At 38.5% G+C, this 21,044-nt stretch overlaps 2 protein-coding genes across 2 annotated transcripts; both read left to right on the forward strand.

Annotated features, from left to right (window-relative positions):
- Window positions 1-395: 395 nt before the first annotated feature.
- On the forward strand, window positions 396-9,639 carry IL12B (interleukin 12B). Its single transcript, XM_026047619.1, has 8 exons — window positions 396-406; window positions 2,229-2,310; window positions 4,260-4,541; window positions 5,196-5,313; window positions 6,325-6,515; window positions 7,207-7,358; window positions 8,606-8,721; window positions 9,374-9,639. The coding sequence occupies exons 2-8, from the start codon at window positions 2,229-2,231 to the stop codon at window positions 9,381-9,383; spliced, it is 951 nt and encodes a 316-aa protein (XP_025903404.1). The 5' UTR covers window positions 396-406; the 3' UTR covers window positions 9,384-9,639.
- A 7,171-nt stretch (window positions 9,640-16,810) lies between these two features.
- On the forward strand, window positions 16,811-20,593 carry LOC112954469 (ovomucoid-like). Its single transcript, XM_026047647.1, has 4 exons — window positions 16,811-17,069; window positions 18,818-18,837; window positions 19,504-19,631; window positions 20,164-20,593. The coding sequence occupies exons 1-4, from the start codon at window positions 17,006-17,008 to the stop codon at window positions 20,207-20,209; spliced, it is 258 nt and encodes an 85-aa protein (XP_025903432.1). The 5' UTR covers window positions 16,811-17,005; the 3' UTR covers window positions 20,210-20,593.
- Window positions 20,594-21,044: the final 451 nt, after the last annotated feature.

Consider the following 21,044-nt stretch of genomic DNA (forward strand, 5'->3'; position numbering starts at 1 on the left):
GAAGTTAACCACATAGCATTGTCAGCTAACTAATAAGATGACTAATGTTGTAAGATAAAAATCTTTTATGTCTTATGAATATTCACTTTGCTGGAGTGTGTGCCTATATAACTAGATGTGTGTGGTGAGACCATTCTTTGCTTTAAATAAATGTAATTCCATTGGTACCCTGATTCAAGCAGGGATGGGTGCAGGTGACCTCCAGAGGTCCTTTCAGGCAGGAATTAATTTGGGATTCTCAGTAAAGACCTCTGCTGATTTATGTAAGTTGATGCTTGGGATCACAGGGAACACTTAATGTTGGTTCTCTCTCCTCACATAGGAAGTTCTCAGGCAACTGCACTGATTAATAGTGTTCAGAAGCTGAGTTTATTACTGATTAATTTTTCAATAAAACTGTGAGAAGGTGAGTTTGGGCAAGTAGGGGAAAGTTGAAGTTTTCCATGGAAATTGCTAACTTCATTACAAAAAAGTTCAAATATTTCAGCTTCTCCCTAAAATCAGAAGAAGCTTCTGTTTTCAGTGTTTCAGTTTTGATGAAGGGTTGACACTGAAAAGAAAGCATATTTTACCCCCTTTTTCTGCCTCCACGATTTTAGTTGAAATTTCAAATATCAGTTATATGAGGAAAACTGATAAATGACATATGACGATGACAGAAAAGAGCGGGAGCAGACAACATTCAAGATGATGCAAAATGTATTTTGCTTTCACAAATTACAGATAAGCCTTACCACAACAGCAAGCGAGCAGGAGCTAGGAAAGTGTTTGCCTGTTGATGCAGCACTATGCGGCTAACAGGCTGCCAGATAGTCTCTAGCTTCTGCCTGAGGTTTCTGCCTCCCTCCGAGTGTCAGACACGCTGTGAGCTGCTTCCTTTCTTAGATGCTCTTTCAGGATGCTAAACTCCCAGCTTCTGCTCCCACTAATAGCTGTAATGTTTGAGATGCAAAATCAGAGAGCGTGCTTTCCTGGGCAGTGATCCAAGGATGGCTGGCTTCTCCTCAAGATAAGAACTGCTGCTAGTTGTGAGGAAGTTACGGATTTGGGACATATCCTTCCTTCATAAGTCTGGATATAAAGGTTTGTAGTATGTGAGAAGAAAACATGAGGAATACTTGTCTTTCATTGGAAAAAAAAGGGCTTCTTTGAGAGGAAAGCAAAAAACAAAATAACCACATATTTTTGTCTTATTTCATCTGCACTCAAACTCCTATTGGTCAAAATAGAGTTTGAAAGCTATGTTTGTATCTCTAAGTCATACTGCTATCCAATTGGCTTACTCTTCAGTTAAAGAAAAATGCCTGAAGCTGTTTGAATAACTATCATTAAGTTTTTCATATGTCCCTGGTGGTTATCACAGCATTTGACAAAATATTTTGTTTCATGAAGACCTCTAGCTGTACTTTGAATTCAAGACAAGTGATTTGAGATCCAGAACCTGAATAAACACGGATATATAACTGTATAATCTCAGCTCAATGTATGTTTGAAATAACAGTACAATAATGATATACATATCTAGCCATTTTTTGCAAATATATCTGTCACTGACTTCCATAGGAATTTTGCCTGAAATGGCTTGAAAAGTAATTGAGCCTCAGCTGGGTATCAGAAACAGTGAGGAAATTGTGGGTATTGAAGCCAGCTATACACTGTATATAGCTACTGACCCCACAGTCACTCGTCCTCACAGAGACATGATGAAGAACATGGCCCAGCAAAGCATTTAAGTGCTTCATTCTATACAGTTTTGCTTTGGTAGGGCTACCAACAAACTCAAAGCAAGGAACCTGTTTAAAAGCTTTGTGTGATTAGAATTTAGTATACAAAGATTATTTGGTCCAGAGTCTTATTTATGCAAGCAACCCCACGTGTGTTAGGAGGATTTCCTTTGGTAAGGAATGCTTAGCTGAGACACTTGGCAATGCTTCTGAGCCCCTGACCAGATAAGGGCCAAGGGTTATGCATGAAACAGTTTCTTCTCAGTTCTGTAAATTCCTCTAAACTGGTTTGTGGTGTATATAAATGGCATATAAAAGTTTTGGCGTGAATCCTAGTGCAAACATGCTATGCAATTTTGATGTGTCGAAGAATTCTTAGAATGGGAGAAGATTTCTTAGTTCATTGGAAATTACTCTGTCCTCTGTCCTCATCACTGAGCTTGTTGGCTTCAGCACACAATCAATAATGCAAATGCTGTTTAGTAATGTATTTTTTCCCTACAGATGTCTCACCTTCTATTTGTCTTACTTTCACTGCTTTCCTTCGCTACCCTTCTGGAAGCACAGTGGAAATTGAGGGAGAATGGTAAGCTGCCTTCATTTGCTAAGACCTATAGATGACTTGTAGAGACCTATAGATGGTTAAAAACACATTGTCAAATATATATGTGTCTAAAGCTTAGCCTTGGCTAAGCTTCTGCTTATTTGTTTGCAAATAACTAGCCAACTAGTTGGTATTAATGGAAATAATTAGAAGTCCTCACATGCGGACACTTCTAACACAATAGCTGTTAATCTAAATATTTGCAGTAGGAACTGCCTTATTCCCTATTCCCTGTTCTCTTGTTTTAGAAGTTTCAGTCATGCAGTCAAGAAACAGAAACATTATCTTGTGACTTAGGTAATAGCCCACAAATAAACAGTGAAGAATGAAATGTCAAAAAGAACATTTCACAGAAAGTCTAGAATTTAAAAAGAGTTTATGCAGATGAACTGCAAATGCATTTGTAAAAAATACATGGTCAATAATAATTTGACTTCAATTTAATTTGACTTTAAGTAATTTGCTCACCATAAAATTAGGCTAAATTCAGATGGTCATATTTTCTGCTCTTCTTCACCCAGACTAGCTTCATAATATAGACTATTTTCAAGGGAATGATCCAGAAAGAAGGATCTTAATCACTATGGAAAAAAGGCATTCTCAGTCTGTGAAATGTTTTATTCTATGGAATAATTCAGSTACCTTTCTCAGTATCTTTTACTAAGAAAGGATTTATCCTGCGGGCTCCTCGAGCAATGTTGCTGTACTGAAAACTACAGATATTTTTGTCACCATATTGAAAATATACTTTTATATCTTTCTGTTTGAAATCTTTAATATTTACTTTGCCTTTGCCGCATGCAGTTTGGTAAGATGGGTTGCATGTCCTCTGCCATTTTAGATACAGCGTTTGCCATGTATTTCTTAGTGTCTCTTCTCTGTGGTAAAGTCTTAGTGCTCTCATTTGGTATCCTGGTGAAAAAGTCTTATAGTTCCATATTGAAACTGTGTTTATCTGAGCTGAGTATTTGCTGAGATACACTAAGAAACAGATTTTTGCCTGTTCTTGTATGTAGAGCAGTCTCTGAGGGTGCTGAATGCCTTTGGGAGCCTGTGACAGCAGTGGCATCTAAGCAATAGCTCAAAATAGTTAGAATTTGAGAAATGCTGCCACACAAAAGTGAAGGTAAAATTCTGCAGTTAACCTGACTGCTACTTTACTTTCCATGTGAAACCACAGCAAAGAGACAGGAGAAAATAACATTGTTTTAGTGGAATTATTCCAAAATTACTTTATTTTGTGGAGTTTCTTCTAATTTGGAGTGACCAATGGTACTTCAGAGTTACAAGACAGCTCTCAGGAGACTCCATCTCTCCTGCAGTCCTCTGACCTCTGCCGCAACTCTTACTAATTGCTCCATTTGGAGCACGGTGTTAGGAATCCATATCACTCCTTGTATAAGAGGGAATAAAGCATCAGATAGGGGTAAACACAAATCAGTTACCTGGAGCTGTCCTCCTTCCCACTGCTCACTCACCAACCATTGACTCTGAAGGGGGCCTTCCCGAGGGCCAAGCAATTGGTGATAACCAAGGGGCTTCATAGGCCATTCTGCAAGCAAAGGCCAGGGCCATGTGGAGGAGGAGGACATGGGCTCAGTGTGTCCCAGCATCCTCTTTATTAAAATAGAGGTCCTACCTGCTTCCCAGGGTTATGAACCACTATAGGATTCTCTTGAAACATGGGGAAAAAATTCTTCTGCAATTAAAAGGTTATCCCTGCTGATAACAATTTTGAGATGCACTGTGTTTTTCTAAGTTAAACTACTTCTTACAGTGAAGATTTCCAGGTGTTAGTAGGACCTGGGGGGCAAGAGAGGAAAAGATTTGTCAGCTTCGGAGAGTGAGGCTGAATTAAGGGCCCASGACCATCTCTATTAGGACTGTAAAGTGTGAGCAGTTGCTAATACTCCCTTTTCTGCAATGTCTAGTATATGTCATAGAATCTGAGTGGAGTGATGATGCACCAGCCACAAGAGTAGAGCTCACCTGTAACACAACCAATGAAGCCCTTCCTGTTTACTGGAAAAAGGACACAGAAGTGAAAGGAACTGGAAAGACACTGGTTGCTGAAGTTAAAGAGTTCCCAGATGCTGGCAACTACACCTGTCTGACAGCTGACACCCATGAAATCATCAGCTACAATTTTTTCCTCATAACTAAAATAGACTCAGATGGGCAAATGATGAGATCAATTCTGACAAGTTTTAAGGGTAAGGTCATAGGATGTTGTGATGCGTTTTTGTTGAGCTTTACACTTTGCAAACCCAAGGGAGCTCTCTGGGGAACTGCATGAGAAATAGACACTTTAAAATGAGTCTTCTTCAAATACTTATTGTCGGGGTGGCAAGTAATGGCTTTTCATGTGTGTGTTGTGCATCTGATGTGAAAAAATGAGAATGGGTTGTCTTTTGGGATTCATTAAGGACTTTCTAGACCCATAGGATGCAGTAATGGTAGAAATGATTAGACTAATGGGAAAATCACGGAATAACATCAATACATCCTTACTATTTTTCTGGTGAGGAAATAACTGACTGACTTTGTTTGCTGCAAAGCTTCTCTGTGAAAGAAACAATCTCTATGTCTACATAGAGGTTTTAATGACAGGTTCATGAGCCATCCACGACAGCTTGGGTACATGCTAGCTCCCATCAACAGCCATGTAGATGTGGTCAGTGTGCTGCTAGGTAGACCAGTCTCCAGCCATTAAATGTAGTTACATGGCTTTTTAAGTAGAAATTGCTGTTCCATGGGTAGCCTAAGCTTGTGTCTGCCTGCCAAAGTGGATGGGATGATGCTGAGTTACTGTGTTCTCTCTGCTTGGACTTGGGAAAAAATAATGCTTTCTTTCTTTTTCCATTTAGAACCAAAAAGAACATTTTTAAAATGTGAGGCAAAGAATTACTCTGGAATTTTCATATGTTCATGGATGACAGAAAATGAGAGTCCAAATGTGAAGTTCACAATCAGAAGTCTCAAAGGGTAAGAGCTTGTACTTTCCTCAGCCATCTCGTAAAGTAGCCTTCGKTATTACTCTGTGGAGGACATCCAGGATTGTGGGTTGCCAATTGAGAACATAAAGAAAGGGAGAAATCCCACTCCCCGAGTCTGAACATGTGCAAAAGGATTTGGGGCAATCACAGGAACCTATTTAACTAATAAGGGCTTGGAAATTTCTCAAGAATTAGTAAAGATTTGACCATGGAACAACCCACACCGGATTTGTTACAGCTGCTTCGGTACAGCCACAGTCACTTAAGCAATAGCAAAAATTGTGCATGCAGGGGAGAGAGAGGAAGTTAAGCCAAAAGTAGAAGCAATGATAGCATCGAGTCCCTTCTCAGCAGATCCTGTGGCACTAAAGGAGTGGGAGGCTGCGCCCACTGCAAAAGCCACATGTCCACTGACAAGCCTCAGTTGAGGGTCACTGCAGAAACCTGTGAGGGAAATGTGAGGGGAACCTTCTGGGGATTTCCTACCTCCCACTACTCTTGGGGGTTTCTCCAAAACATGCAGTACTCGGGCAGAAGTTATTTCAGTTTGTTAAAGAGGAAATAGCTGCAAAGTGTTTTATTTCGCTGAATGCAAAAATAGAGCCAGATTCAGGTAGCAGTTTGTGGTTGGCTTTTGCTATTTGTTTCTCAATGGATGCATTTTAACCTTGCCTCATTTATTCCAGCARTGCTATAGAAAGGGCTGAGGAACAAAGTTAGATACCAGAGCTTGTCATGGAACAGTGGTAATAAAGAAGAGAAGGACATATCATGTTTTAGGTTTAAACACAAATTCTTCTGCTAAGGGGGAACCTGTCTTTTTATTAATCTCTAAAAATGTGAGACTGCCCACCAGACTGTGTTTACAGTCGTGAAAGAGAAGCCATAGAATGATTCAGTCAGCAAGAAATATAATCTTACTAACTACAAGATACCAGTCTAAACAAAAATTCCCAGAACAATCCAGCATTTCCAATACCTTCTTTTGCTCTCTGCTCAGCTCTCAAGATGTAACCTGCAGCAGCCCTGTGGCTCACCATGATGACACAGTGATTAAATACACAGCCCAGTGTCAGAAAGAGAACTACTGCCCATTTGCTGAAGAGCACCAGCCAACTGAGATGTTCCTGGAGGTCATCGATGAGGTGGAATATGAGAACTATACAAGCAGCTTCTTCATCAGAGACATCAGTGCGTACACCAGAAATCGTGATTTATTCTTAGTTTTAGTCTTGCTGTTGTTGAGAGTGGAACTATTAATGGTAATTAACTAAACTGCGCTTGGGAATCCCTGCCCTATTCTACTGTAAATCAGGGGAAAACAAATCATAGCAGCAGTCCGGAAGCAGATGAGGAAGAAAAGAACCAAGATCTCCATAGCTTGTGACCTCCTGCTCTCTCTTCCCCACACCTCCCAGAAGTTTCTATAGCAGTCTCTACGAGAGGGATGTGTTTGGGAATGGACATGGGGTCTCCCAGGCAGAGAACAGTCAGTAATTGAGCAGGATCTTCTCTTGGACAGGATCATCTGCAGAATCATCTGCAGACTTACTAGTGGCTCACATAATGGTGAGGCAGCATCCTAAGGAAACAGATGCTTTGCTAAATGTCCCAACAGTCAGTGGGGTTTGAAGGTGGTCCTCTGACAAAGCCTTCCAGGAAAAAAACAAACAAACAAACAAAAAAACAGCTTGTGGAGTGTGATTAATTTTCCATGTGAAATATGGATCTTACATACTCTTGTCTTACTCTAATGGAGTCTCTGGGGCTTATTCTTATAAAACTGTCTGCAGTAGAACACCATCTGATATCTGATATCTCAAAGAGTATCTGATATCATGCTGCTAATGAGACCTAATGCCGTCTATATTTTTTCTTATAGTAAAACCTGACCCACCAAAATGTCACTACGTGACTAAAAACGGAACAGTGACCTGGACATATCCAAAAACTTGGAGCACACCAAAGTCCTACTTCCCTTTGACTTTCAGGGTGAAAGTTGAAAGCACAAGGAGAGACAAAATGATGTCAGAGGTACAGCATTCAAAATGAGCTTTTCTTGCTTTAACAAACAGTACAAATAGTATAAGCCTACTACACAAGATTGATGCCAAGCCCCAAATGTGGTAAGATTCTATCTTGAAAGAAAACAATCTTCCTCCAGTTCAGTGAGCTCTAAGGCCCAAACAACACACACTGTGGTGGATGCAATCCTGACGTAACCAGGAGCTAATGTCATGCCCAGAGTTGCATACCTGTGTAGCGTGAGAAAAGTCTCTGCTCATTCATATGCAGGGTTGTGTGGGTCCTAATTTGGGAAAATCCCGGTTTCAAAATCAAGAAGTCTAAAGATGTGTTRCACTGAGTTCCTTTTATGTTGTTTGTACCTGACTAGCTCAGACTTTCTTTATAGGTGAATGGTCAAATAGGGAATCAGTGATTCATCTGGTAGCATTTCTGTGGAGATTATAGCAYTTGCCATTCAGTTCCCAATTATTATTTAATTATTAACTAAAGATTACTAATCGGTATTAGCCTTAAATCACAAAATATCTTTCCATTGCTAATGCTCCTGAGTACGCTAAACAACTGAAAAACTGCATTCTAGAACAATTGGAAAACAGCATTCCGGTGATTTGCCTTGGGCTGACCAAGAAGTCAACTGCAGAACTGGAAAGAAGTACATGAACCACACTGCAAGACCTTAGCTGCAGTGCTGCTCTTCCTAGGAACAGCAACCTGAAAATTAAACCAATATGTATGAGTGAGCTGATTAAACAAGCAAAAATAAGTTAAGCTTTTACCAGCAGATGGGGCCATTCCCCCAGCGCTGACTCTCTGAATTTTGCAGTGTCTATTATGATTGATCATAAGGAGTGAAACTGGCCAATTTTAGGGCTGCTTCTTGTACCAGCCACAAATCCTCAGGGGAAATCTCATGGATACTGAAAATCAAGAACTTCTGTCTATYGAAGCTCATACTTTGGGAAAAGAAGAAAAAAAAAAGAAAACCCTGATATAAAATAAACCTTGTTTTTAATGATACAGTTTCAGTTTTGAATTAAGATCACTATACTAATTGCAATGCAAAGTGGACTTTCTAGTTTATATAGAGACTGAGGTTCTCACAATTCCTCATGATGTTCATAGCTGTGGGCGCAAACTGTTGCTTTCAAAACRTCAGACTACCAGTGGAGTTTTAATTGTTGCATGTATCTGGCAACATGTCTCTGCTGGACCCCTACCATCCATTGAAGGATCTGTGCTCTGTTTGCATTCAGGAGGTTGATGAGCAGCATATCCAGATTCCAAGGATTGGCCCAAAAGACAAGATCTCTGTGCAGGCTCGGGATCGCTACTACAGCTCATCTTGGAGTGAGTGGTCTTCACTTTGCAGGTAAGACTTAAAGAACCCTTTTATTGGAGAAGCAAATCCCATTTCCTGTAAAGAGGAGAGAGAAGTCTATGAACTTCTTACATTTGTGTTTCCTTGGGACCAGTTTTTGCTCCTGCACAGTTTTGCATAAAATACCTGTAAGACAATACAGACTTGTAAGCAACTGTGTCTGTATCGGGCTGTCCAAAATAAGATTTTCTTTAAAACAATGCAGAATCCTTTTAAATGGAAGAGGAAACAATGGATGCAGGTTCATCTATTTTGAAGTATTATGCCTGACTGAGTATAAAATGTTCTTCAAGAAATAAAAGTGCATTTGGCACTAGAGCTTACTATCCTTTTTCTTTCTGGATAACCTATGAACAATGTTGAATGTCCAAATACAGCAGGCAATTCACAAAATCAAATTTTTACCAGGAAAATTAGAAAGAGAGAGAGAAGGCACACACACATGTACATGTGTATGCATTCATCATCAGCTGGGTCTGCTGGTCTTAGGAATGGCTGTTTTCAGGAAAAAAAAGCTTTTTCTATGAACTGGTTACCATTCCCTGGCAATTCTAAATTCATATCTAACTGTGATTCTAGGTCAGGAATCTCTTCTTATTTTAGATATTTAGATATTTTCTTCTCTCTCTCTCTTATTTTACAGACACAAGTAAGAAATTCTAGGAGTATGCCTCTGTTCCTTAAGAAAGCAAGAATGAGTGTGCGGAAGTAAATAACTGGAAGAAAATCTGCATTTTGGATTACTAAGAAACCGTGACATTTTTTATTGTAATAGATTAATATGATGTTAATTCTGGCAACTCTTTTAAACTGGATTTGAGTAACTCTTCTATTATGCATCATGTTATATTAACATATTTTGTAGAAGTTTTTTTTGATATACTGCTGACAGCTGTTATGGTAGTTTCTCCGTATTATTATATTGCATTTATTTATTTATTTATTTATTTATTATTTACTTGAGATGAATATTGTCATGTCAAATATTGGCAGTTACTAGTTGAAATGTTTCGTATGTTAATTTATAAGGCAAGTAACTTATTGAAAGAACTATTTTAATATTTATTTATTTATTATTATTTATTTTGTTGAAATGCATCAGCATAGAAGTCTTGGCTGCGTGAAGCAGCCATGTATCATGTATCAGTACCATCTTCATCTTCCAGTGTGACAGCAAATATTTTTGCAGAAGAAGGAACTGCAAAAAAAACCTAGAAATGTTCGTTTCTGCTTTTTGTCTGCTGTCTTTGCTTACCTCATGTTGAAGCCCAGCTGGTGGACACTACAAATGGCTGTTGATGAGAAAGCAAACATTTGTAAATGTTCTTGCAGCAGGACCCAGCCTACAGTGGAGGCTACAGGAGGGCTGGTGCGAACACAGCTCTGTGATGCCTGTATCCACAGCTTAAATTATTTAAAAGTCTGACAGCAGTGTATCTGATATTTCAGAGACATACTGCTAACTGTTTTCTTTGTGGATGTTAAGCATCTATTTGAGATTTAGAGAGTCTTAGAATACAGATATTTATGGTTTATTTTGAAATTACTTTCATAGTGCCTCAAGGTGTGCTAAGTGTCTTCACTGGACCTTAGGAAAAACACCAAGGCCTAGTTTTGAACTGCTTACAGTGTAAGTGCCCGAGTCTGGAAAGAGGCAGGAGCATGGATTGGAGCCTACACTTCCTGCAAAGCACTTGAATTCCAACTTTCAGGAGAGCCTGGTATTTTCAAATACTTCTAAGGATTTAGGCCTTAAACTCTGATTCCTGGAATCAAAAACCTCTTCCATTGTGACCATGCTTCCTTTTTTTTCCAGTCTCAGTAATGGGTGGTGATTTAAGATATTTAAACAGTGAAATGTAGGAAGTATCTGATATTTCAGAGAACTAAACCTTATTTCTTCTGTAAATGCAATTAACTTAATGACCTGCTTGCTTTACAAAGGAATTATTAAATACTTGTGGAAAAAAATAAAGATTTCCTTGCAGTCTTTTAGTATGAGTGCTTAATGGTATTTGTTACTTACCTGCCAGAATTCTCTACTACTTTAGAGGCAACCTGTAGGGAGGAGTATTAACTTTTCCAATACAAATTGACTCGTGTTACCAAACTCATGACCTGTAAAACTGTGCAGGACAACACTTCAAAGAGATGTCTGTTAATCAGGAGCCACTTCCAAACCCTTTCCTGTAGAATTAGAAGTGACTCTTTCTTTTGAAATCTAAGACTACAATGAAGCTCATTAGCTCTTCATGTTTCAGGAGGCTTGTAACTGAAATGAGGATGATCTATATTGAGACCTTTGAGATCTCTCTCTAATACTGTTAGTACCATGTTCAAAATTAGTGGGACCTTCCTGTTCTTCAGCTATCTGGGGTCAATCTCAGCACCTTTGAATTCAATGACAGATGTCTATCTTTGATTCAGCCTTGTTTCTGCTCTTAGTGATTCTCAGGCTGTATTTATGGGTATCCAGACAAAAGCAAGACTTATACATTTTACTTCAGAGGATGTGCTTTCAGTGTCATGATTCCACAAGGTGAATTTAGCTGTGAATTTACAGGAAGCTCTCCTGGCACTATGGAGCTGCTTGTGAGGAAATATCTAAGATTCTTCAGAAAAATAACAAAGCACAGCTTGAAACTGCCACTTCTGCAAGTTTGTTGTAAGATGGCTGCTCTCAGACACAAAATTGGCTTCATTCACTAATTACTCATTTCCTGGATCATGTCTAGATCCAGCACCTCTGAAGATCTCCTTTAGAAAYTGTCAGTCTCCCATGTCTGAGAAATTACCCAGTTTGTAAAAGAGTTGATATTACCACCCCATGGATATTCACCAGGAGGCTCCGTAGGTTAGAGATCCTTTCTTATATCCACTGGAGAWAATAATTGAATTGTCAGTTAATTCTCATGCTTGTCCTTTTTAATTCCTCTCCTTTTTTGTACTGAAATTGATCTAGAGATCCTCTTACCAGTCCTGCAATGTGTAGACTCAATGCATAAAGTTATCCTCAAAGAACTAAAGACTAAAAAATCAAGGCTTCAGAGATAAGATCATGGCAAAATTAAGTTTATTTATGTTTATATCTAGCATATGATAGTCTAAAATAGTCATATAATGCATCTTCTACCAAACTGTAGTCTTACTCAGCCATCCACCATTCTCATGGCGGTACCTCTTCCCAGCTATTCATATGCAGCATGTGGCTTTAGTTTTTACCTACCACACCTCCCTAAATCTGCACTAACAGAGACTGACTAATTTCCTCCAAGGCTTTCTGTGAGTGCTGCTCATCTTAAAGAATGCTTTACAAATAGCTAATGTACGCAATGAGGCACTAATAGGTTGCAGTAGGAATCTGCTATCCTCTGTGTACATCACCGGTTAGAGATGGGTAAGCAGGGACTTGCTAACAATAAAAGGGGAAAACTTAATTAAGCTCAGGCTTACTTAGGAGTTCATGAGAGAATATGTGTGAAGATTTCAGGCCCACATGCTCCCCATCCACCCCTCCTTCCATATCGACTATGACAACATCCTCTCCTTCTCCATAAGTTACAGCTTCTCCTTTATAAAAATCAAAATATTTTAAATGCAGACAAAATGAATGCATTCCATCTAACCTTRTTCCGAGAGAGAAAACAACCTTAAAATAAACCTCCCCTGAAACACTTTAATTTGACTGACTTCAGTGGGACAGAGGGTAAAAGTGCTGAATACCTGAAGTTACATTTGAAAATACAAAATAGAAAGCAATTTAAAATAAGTCTTATTCAATGCTCACTGTTCAATTCCTTCAATGCTCAGTGTTAAGCTGTTAATATATATTTAGTATACATCTATAAAGGAAGAGTCTGGTCATATATAAACAGTATAATGCTAAGTAACTAAGTCAAAACGATTTACATGCTAGTTGCGTGGTAGTGGATATCACAGCCTTGTAACTTATCTTAAAAGTATCAGAAGATACAAAAGAAAAAAAAAATAAGAAAGAAAGAAAAGAGGGAGAGAGAGATAGAGAGAAAGAGAGAGGGAAGAAGGAAGTGAAGTGAAGTGAAGTGAAGTGAAGTGAAGTGAAGTGAAGTGAAGTGAAGTGAAGTGAAGAGAAGTGAAGTGAAGAGAAGAGAAGAGAAGAGAAGAGAAGAGAAGAGAAGAGAAGAGAAGAGAAGAGAAGAGAAGAGAAGAGAAGAGAAGAGAAGAGAAGAGAAGANAGAAGAGAAGAGAAGAGAAGAGAAGAGAAGAGAAGAGAAGAGAAGAGAAGAGAAGAGAAGAGAAGAGAAGAGAAGAGAAGAGAAGAGAAGAGAAGCTCTAACCTCTGCAGATTGTTTTTTAACTTCCCCTTGCATTTGGGATCTGTCCCAGCTTGATACCTGCAAATTTACATAAAGGGTCCTTTGATCTTTCTTAAGGTGTGGATGCTGGAAACTCACCATCCTCTAGGCAAATACTCAAATACTTTGGCATAGTTTTATTCCTTAAGAAATAAATCATTTCATTCTCAAACCTTCCATTGAGCAAGACTTTAAAGTTTGATCCAGTAATTGCACATGGGTGGACAACCCTAACCACCCACACGCAATAAAAATGAAAGAGACTGTGAACTGGGTTATATAGAAATGTGAACTAGGATCACTAAGAGGTCAGAATTCCCGCTCTTGATGATATCAGTACATATCKTGGCTTGTACACTCTTCCCAGATATATAGTGTTACATGAAAATTTGTTTTTTTTTAGCCAGCCCCCCTGCAGTTTTTTTAGCACTGTTGATGTCCTCAATGTGAGGCACTTCATCATATGAATGGGAACAAGCTACGGCACATCAAAACTCCCTGGAATGCAGCCAGGTAACATCCGCCCGCGCAGAAYGAAACAAGCATCTAACTAATGACTCGCTGCAGCAACATATTTGGTGTCGTRTCTTGGCTTACTTTAGAGCTCCAGAATAAAAGCTATATATCAATAACTGTGACGTATGTCCTCACTCCCAGTGAAATATGCACCACATATCTTTAACAGGCTCATTAAAGGGAATAAGCATTTGTGCTGCCAAGTAATTATTTTTTGTTCTTCAAAATAACAACTTGAAGAGATAATAGGGAAAGAAAAGAATTAACAATTAACATACATACATGTATTGGAAACACTACTTACTTCCTTGCCCAATGGCAACTTGCATATGTTCAGCCATTGAGGTCAAAATTTGACTCAKAATTTTTTATCAAAACAGGGTATTTTTCATAATCACAGAATTAGTTTTAATTTGGTAAGGAGGTCAACATCTCTAATTCCAGGATGTTATAGTAGATATTACTAAATAGACTGAACACTTGCTTTTCAGCAAATGGYCTTTTTTTTTAAAAGTGGCTAAAATCAATCCAACATCTTACTGTGTTTTCCATGTCTGTTTCATCAAGACCAGGAATGTTAAACTCTTAAGGACAAGTATAATAGACCACAAAATCCCTAAAAACTTGACTGCCAGCTATGGTTAACTTGGGTTAACATTTAGCAAGTTCATAAATTACCCAAATGGTAATCACTTAACCAAGAGAATCACAGTATCATAGAATAATGCAGGCTGGATTGGCTTGCTGCAGGTCATCTTGTCCTACCACCCRAAAGCCAAGGCCAAGCCAAGGCCAATTCGTAACAAGTCAGTGGTTGAGTATTTCTGAAAAYGGAATTTCCATAACTTCTCTGAGCAATTTGTTCAAATGTTTGAACACTCTCATTGTGAAATCTGTTTTCCTGACATCTAATTAGAATTTCTCTTGCTGCAATTTGCATTCATTCCCTCTCATCCTTTCACTGTGAACCTCTGAGAAGAATCTGYCTCTGTCTTCTATATACTGTCCCATTAAGTATCTGAAGAAAACTGCAAGACCTTCTTCTTTTCTTAAAACTGTTCAAATCTGCTTCTCCCAGTCTCTTCTTTTATGTCACCTCTTCCAAATCCTTTAGCCATCTTGGTGGATCTTCACTGGACTTGTGCCAGGATGTGTCAGTGTCTCTCTTGTGCTGGAAAGCCCAGAACTAGACAGGACACAACAAATGACTTTACCAGTGCTGAACAAGGGGAAAGAATAATTTCCTTTGAGTTGACAGCTACTCTACTGCTCATATAGCTTAGTGTGTGTTTGGACTTCTTCATCATAGGGGCACACTGTCAGCTCATGTTCAACTCACCAAGAGAAGAAACACTTTGTTAGTCAATCAGTGAATATTTTTGGAGATAGAACTCTTACCTAGATGAACCTTTGGCCTGCCTGAGGATGACAATTCTTAGGTGGTTAGACCAGCTCCTTATGAAGACTATCAGGGCAAACAAGTCTCTGCAAGTTTAGACAGGTGCCTCAGAAAAGTGCCTGTGGTGGAACATTATCTCAGTCAGTCAATGAATGTTTTTTATAGTTTGCCAGTGTGAATTCTTCCTATTCTTAATGTTAGGCATATGGTACTGAGGTGCTAAGGTATCTTTTTAAACTGGAGTTGCAATAAACACTGAAAATTTTACAGAATTTCATTTCAACGTTTTGCATATGAGTATTACATCATTTCAGAAAGTGCASCAGACTCTATCTTGCATTCGATGTTTGTCATTTTCCTCAAAACTTCAAGATAGCCTTTATGTTTCCAAATGCAAGAAGCTCCTAAACTTTGGTTGAGCCGCTGCCTGGCCCTCTTCCATTCTGCTCTGCAGTCGGTATGCCTGACTGCATGGTGCAGTCTCATCACAACTGTATTGCTCCTTAGCTGAATGGTTTGGACAGATCCTTCAATGCTTAAGGTCCATTGCTCAGAAGAAAAATATTAATTTGAATCTGAAGCCCTAATCAAAACACTTAAGCAAAGTGTTTTGCTTAAGAAACAAAGAAAACATTCACACCACAGATCTGCTCATACCAGACATAGAATTGGCATCAGAAATTCTATTTAAGGTAAGATAGTCTTCAAATAATAAGAAAAATCTAATTCAAAAATTGCCTGTCCCATTATCTCTCTCACCCACAAATGTGCTGTCTTCCTTTCTTCACTTGWCCTCAGAAACTCTTCCTCAGTCACTTCGGAATTTTTCCCTAGGAGTGATGGAATGGATTCTATAGTTGCATCAGGCAGTACAGTCTGTGGCACCAAATGAGGCAAGAAAATGTAACCAAAGTGGGAAGTTTCCTCATAGCACTGTCAAGTAAGCTGCAAGTTCCATCAGGCTGCAATTTTACAGTTTCATGATGTCCTCAAGAGCCTTGAAGTTTGCTTAAAGCTATTCAGACTAGTAGAACTCCCTGGGTTTTTTGGCAGCTTTGYTTTTGTTGCCTAATACTGGTGATTGTCAGTATCAACCAACAAATGTTTCTTGAATATTCTCCATGAGAACATTCTATTTCAGGCTCTTTAGAAAAGCCTAGAGCTTTCCGRGGGAAAAAAAAAAAAACAGAATCCAGAACCAGTTTATTAAATAACAAACATTAAATAACAATCTGTCTTTTGTGAATTCTACGTAACAAAACTATGCTCAAATCTCATATTAACAAAGACTGAGATGGAATCTCTGAAGTAAGGGCATTGAAAAAAAAACAAAGTGGACTATGGGCCTCCAACTGAAACCAGATCTTTACCTATTCTTCTTTCCTCCCATCTGGATGGGAACTGCAATTCTATGGCATTTATTTGTTTGTTCTACTAAGAAATTAACCATTTATTCACTGTCCACATTCCTTAGAGAGAAAACGATTCGTGTCTCTCTTGCTCACCACGTAGGAACTAGAGTTACTAGGATCCAAGGTCTGCTTGACCTATTACAATCTTTTACATACTTAATTCCTCTGTTTTAGTGAAACCAGTTTCTTTTTTTTATTGTTATTTCTTTTTCTTTTTTTTTTTTTTTTTTCCTGGGAATTAAGCTCAGCTGTAGGGGCCAATATGGCAATAACAGTCAGCAACAAGTAACCACCTAACTGAGTCACTCCTTTAACCTGTGAAGATGGAACAGTTAATTAGGCAAGGGGATTAGCTGCAGTACAACACATCTCCTTTATCAACACAATCCTTGCCATGACTCTCAGCCCTGTACTTATGACCTTCATGCTCTAAAGAAGACACAGGCAACACCTTCTTCCAATTACCTTCTACAAGGYGAATTTCATCATCAGGGTGCCTGCTCTTTGTGCTTGTCCATATATATATACGTACAATAGGTAGCTCAATATACATTCAAGCAAAGAGCAGTGGGACACTTAGAGCACAGACTGGCTCTAGAACAGGTCAAGAATCTATGCGTGCTATGAAGATAACAGGCATTTTTGTGCTCCTCATTCTGGCAGTTCTTTGCTTAGCAAGTGAGTAACCTTTTTTATTCCATGTTATGTTCTGACACTAATGTGTTTGAACAGTTCTAATGTGCAATGTTACGTTCTAATGTTCAAACACTGGAAGCTGCTCAGTCATGTAAGACATTGAGCAACAGTTGCTGGGCTTTGGTAGCAGCTTAAATGTGAAATTTTATGCTTTTGCACTGTTTAGCAAGCAATACTTCACCAGCTGTCAACTTGAATAGATGAAACCTATCTCTTTTTGTGCAAGTCAGGGCTGCATTTTGCATTGCAACTAAAAAATGTTAAAGAAAATGAAGAAAAATTGTAAAACCTCAGAATCAAACCAGGTTTTTACTCTAAACTTTTATTTCTGTCATCTGAGCATAGAACTGGACTTGATGAGGTCCTTCTGCCATACTAACTAAGTAAGAGTTAGCTGATTATGCACTAGCCACATAACTTGGTTGTGAATAAGCTTTTCATGAGGGTTTGCTGGGCTTGAGACAGATTTGAGACGTAGGACRATGCAGGTTGCTCTGTGATAAAATACCTTCTTTTTTTTTTTGTCTTGTTTGTTTGTAAAATGTCAATTTTAATGAAATAACTTTTTTTTGATGGAGATTTTTCTTTCAAATAATGTGTCAATAACTTCAGCAAAAGAAATTCTCACTTTCTAAGAGAGCTCCAGTGAATGTCTCTCTTGAATTTTATAGTCTATTTCATCTGCTTTAAAATTTAATGGATCAATACTTTTTGAACCAGATCTTGCATTTACTCCTCCAAATATAGCTGGTACTAAAAGGTGACCAGCTTTTTTTTTTTTTTTTTTTTTTTTTTTTTAACCTTAGATGTCTCTTTTTGATCACAGGACATGAGTTGCTCCATGAAAATGAGTTTCAATAGAAAGCTTCAAATATTCCAAACAACTGTATTTAGACAGAGAGATAAATGTTATCTGTCATGGACTTTTAGCCTTTGGAAGGTACAGAATGACTATTGCAGGACAGGAGAAGAACAAAATACATTCCTAAAGACAGTAATGAATGTGTCACCATAATGCAGATAGGCCACTGTTATTTGATTACTTTCTGAGAGCTGTAATTATCACTGATTGGGGCAGCATTTTGAAGCCGCACCTAAGATCAGGGCTCCATGGCATTAGGCACCATGTGTATACAAATAGGACTTCATTCCTCTACCATATAGTTTAGAATCCATATGGATTGACATGGGAAAGCCCTTTTAAAAGTGATACTACAATCTGAATTTCAGTATCATCATAATCTATATACTTGATACTATATACTAATGAAAATATTATTTTGTGACAGAGAGAAAAACAGACTATAAAGGACCATGTGACTTGCTTGTAGCTATATATGATTTTTTGATCATTGAATTAAAATCCTGCCATGCTGAACAACTAGTTCATCCTGTACAGAGTGGCCATTGAACATAATGTTGACTTCTGCATCCTTAATCTTTCTGAGATGAACAGGGGAACAATAGACTCCATTCCCTCTGACAGCAAAGGCTGTTCTAGCTGCTGACATGACTTTGTAAGGCAAACAATACCACGAGGTCCACTTGTTTAATAGGTCCTGACACATGCTTTCTATTAAATGCTGAAAAATTATGTTAGTATTTACTTTCAAGGAGGTAAGATCCTTGCTGCTGCTAAAAGGTACTAAAGATATCATCCTAGTTGCAAACTGAATGTCTATCAATGAGGTTTTTTAATTTTATCTTCTCTTATTCTGTTTTTATACTAGATGCTGCCAGAAAGGATGAGGTGAGTCATTTTTCCTTTTATTTCTGGGTAAAGACAAATAGTTTGTAGTAAGGGTACATTATGATCCACGAGGCTAGGAAAGACTTATTAAACACTAAGTAAATGCTACAGAAAACAGAGTCATGCCTGAGGTCGAGCTATTTATTTGGTTTCTTCATAGCTACCATGAGAAGTCTCAGATGCTGCTGTGTCTAATGTAGTATGTGGTTAGAAACTGGGCAAGGGGAAACCTGAAGTGGGAGAAATCAAGACATTTGATACTTGTCTAGTGAAGACAAGTAAGGCTTCCTTGGCTTTAAGGCTTCCTTGGTGACTTTCTGACTTAAACTACATCTCTAGAGATTTTAATGTTTCCCTGTGCTGGGGACCAGGTAGAGAAAGCTGGGACAACTCTGCTTTTCTTTTTTTACAGTGCTTTTATTTTTGTTCAGGCAGACAGCAAAGCCTCCAGGATACTCATTATATGGCACAGCCAGCAGCATGTAGGCCTCTGTAAGAAGGAACATCTCCTTCCTGAGGGACCTRCAGCTAGAGCAGATGCTGAAGCCCTGCTGCTCTACAGCAGCTAACAAAATTGTCCAAATATTTCATATTTCCCTTATTTCTGTAGATGAGCAGAGAATGTGAGGAAGATCAGCTCAAAGGAAAATTAAACTTTATTTGCAGGTAGACTGCAGTGAATACAGGAGTTTACAGGCAAGAAGACCTATTTACTGTGAAAAGCTCTATCAACCTTTCTGTGGCTCTGATGGGAAAACCTATAACAACAAATGTTCCTTCTGCAAGGCAGTCCTGTAAGTACAATGCYGAGTAAATATTCCTGAATAAATCCAAATCTGAGTTGGGTTTTGGTATTTCCATTCCACCCAAGTGCTGCCATTTTTTTCAGGGTCCCCACTGCATCTTTGCTTAATCTTTATAGATTAATTGTTTCTCCCGACAGTAAGGGGGGATTGATTRAAAGAAATGACCTTGTTATTTCTGTTAGGAACTTTCTATTGTAGCAGGCATTGTAAAACTTGTACAGTAAAGAGAAAACTCCAATGAACAAAATGTTGTTGACAAGTCACCGGTCTCAATTCAGGTCATGTAAGAATTCAAAACTCGCATTGGAAACATCATTAAAAAATTCCTGTGGAATAAAATGAATATTTTTGGATGAAAATCTTTCATAAGTCAGTGCTTTCCTTTCTGCTGCAAGTGTTTATAGAGTGTTAGTGTTTATAGGGTGTTCTCTGTTTGCAAGTTGCCTCGAGAACTTCAGGATTTTAGTTTACAATATTAAGCATGCAATCTATAATGCCTATGTCCTCTTTTTCTCCACAGGAGAAGCAGAGGTGCTTTACACATGAAGCAATCAGGTCCGTGCTGAATGGATTCTGGGTGACAGAGAAGAGTGCTGAGAACAGCTTTACACTGCCACATCACCATCCCTTAATTAAATTTCACTCCTCCTGTCTGTTCTGATGATGGCCCACAGAGCAAGAAGCAGCCTTTTCACCTGTTCTCTTTCCATACTTCTCACTGCTTCATAGCATAGGGAATGACACTTCTGTCCTTCCTGCATAACATAAATCCTTCAGGATTGTCATAAGCATCCCGGGCTCTGCACTAGTGKCTTTCAATGTGAGCTAATTAACTAACCTCCACAGTGACAGTTCTTAATTTTCCAGCATTCCCAGCTGATTTTGTTCCATGCAAGCAATACAGGCATCATCTCTGCTTTTCTTATTGGTGAAGCTTTTCCTCTCACTTTGCAAGTACTTCTTTTCAAGGGCTTCATTTTTCCTAGGTAATGTTTTGACTTTTCCTGCTCTAGAATTTGTAGCTACTTTGTAAATCGTCATTTTTCTTCYAGCTTTGTACAGCTCTAAATCATTCATCGTGTTAAGCTTCTTAGTCTGCATGTATATTAAAATAAATGTTGACATGTTTTATGCCCGTGGTCCTCTTTCTAGAGAACAAGTTTACTGCATTTGTTATTCATAAATTACCTATTTCCATGTTAAAGAAAATAATTACAGAGTTTAGCCAGGCCCAGAAAGTCGAATTACCACAGACAAAGTTGTAATCCTAACGGTATTCACTAGATGGCCCCATGTTACTGGCAGGTACCCTCCAATCTGGCTTTTTTCCTTCAAATGAAAGAAAGGCAGTAAGCTGTGTAAGCTTAACAGCAGTGTCTCCGTTAAATCCTGTCCATTTAA

The sequence above is a fragment of the Nothoprocta perdicaria genome, unplaced genomic scaffold (genome assembly GCF_003342845.1).
Source record: "Nothoprocta perdicaria isolate Ctin4 unplaced genomic scaffold, notPer1 scaffold_5, whole genome shotgun sequence".
Lineage (NCBI taxonomy): Eukaryota > Metazoa > Chordata > Aves > Tinamiformes > Tinamidae > Nothoprocta > Nothoprocta perdicaria.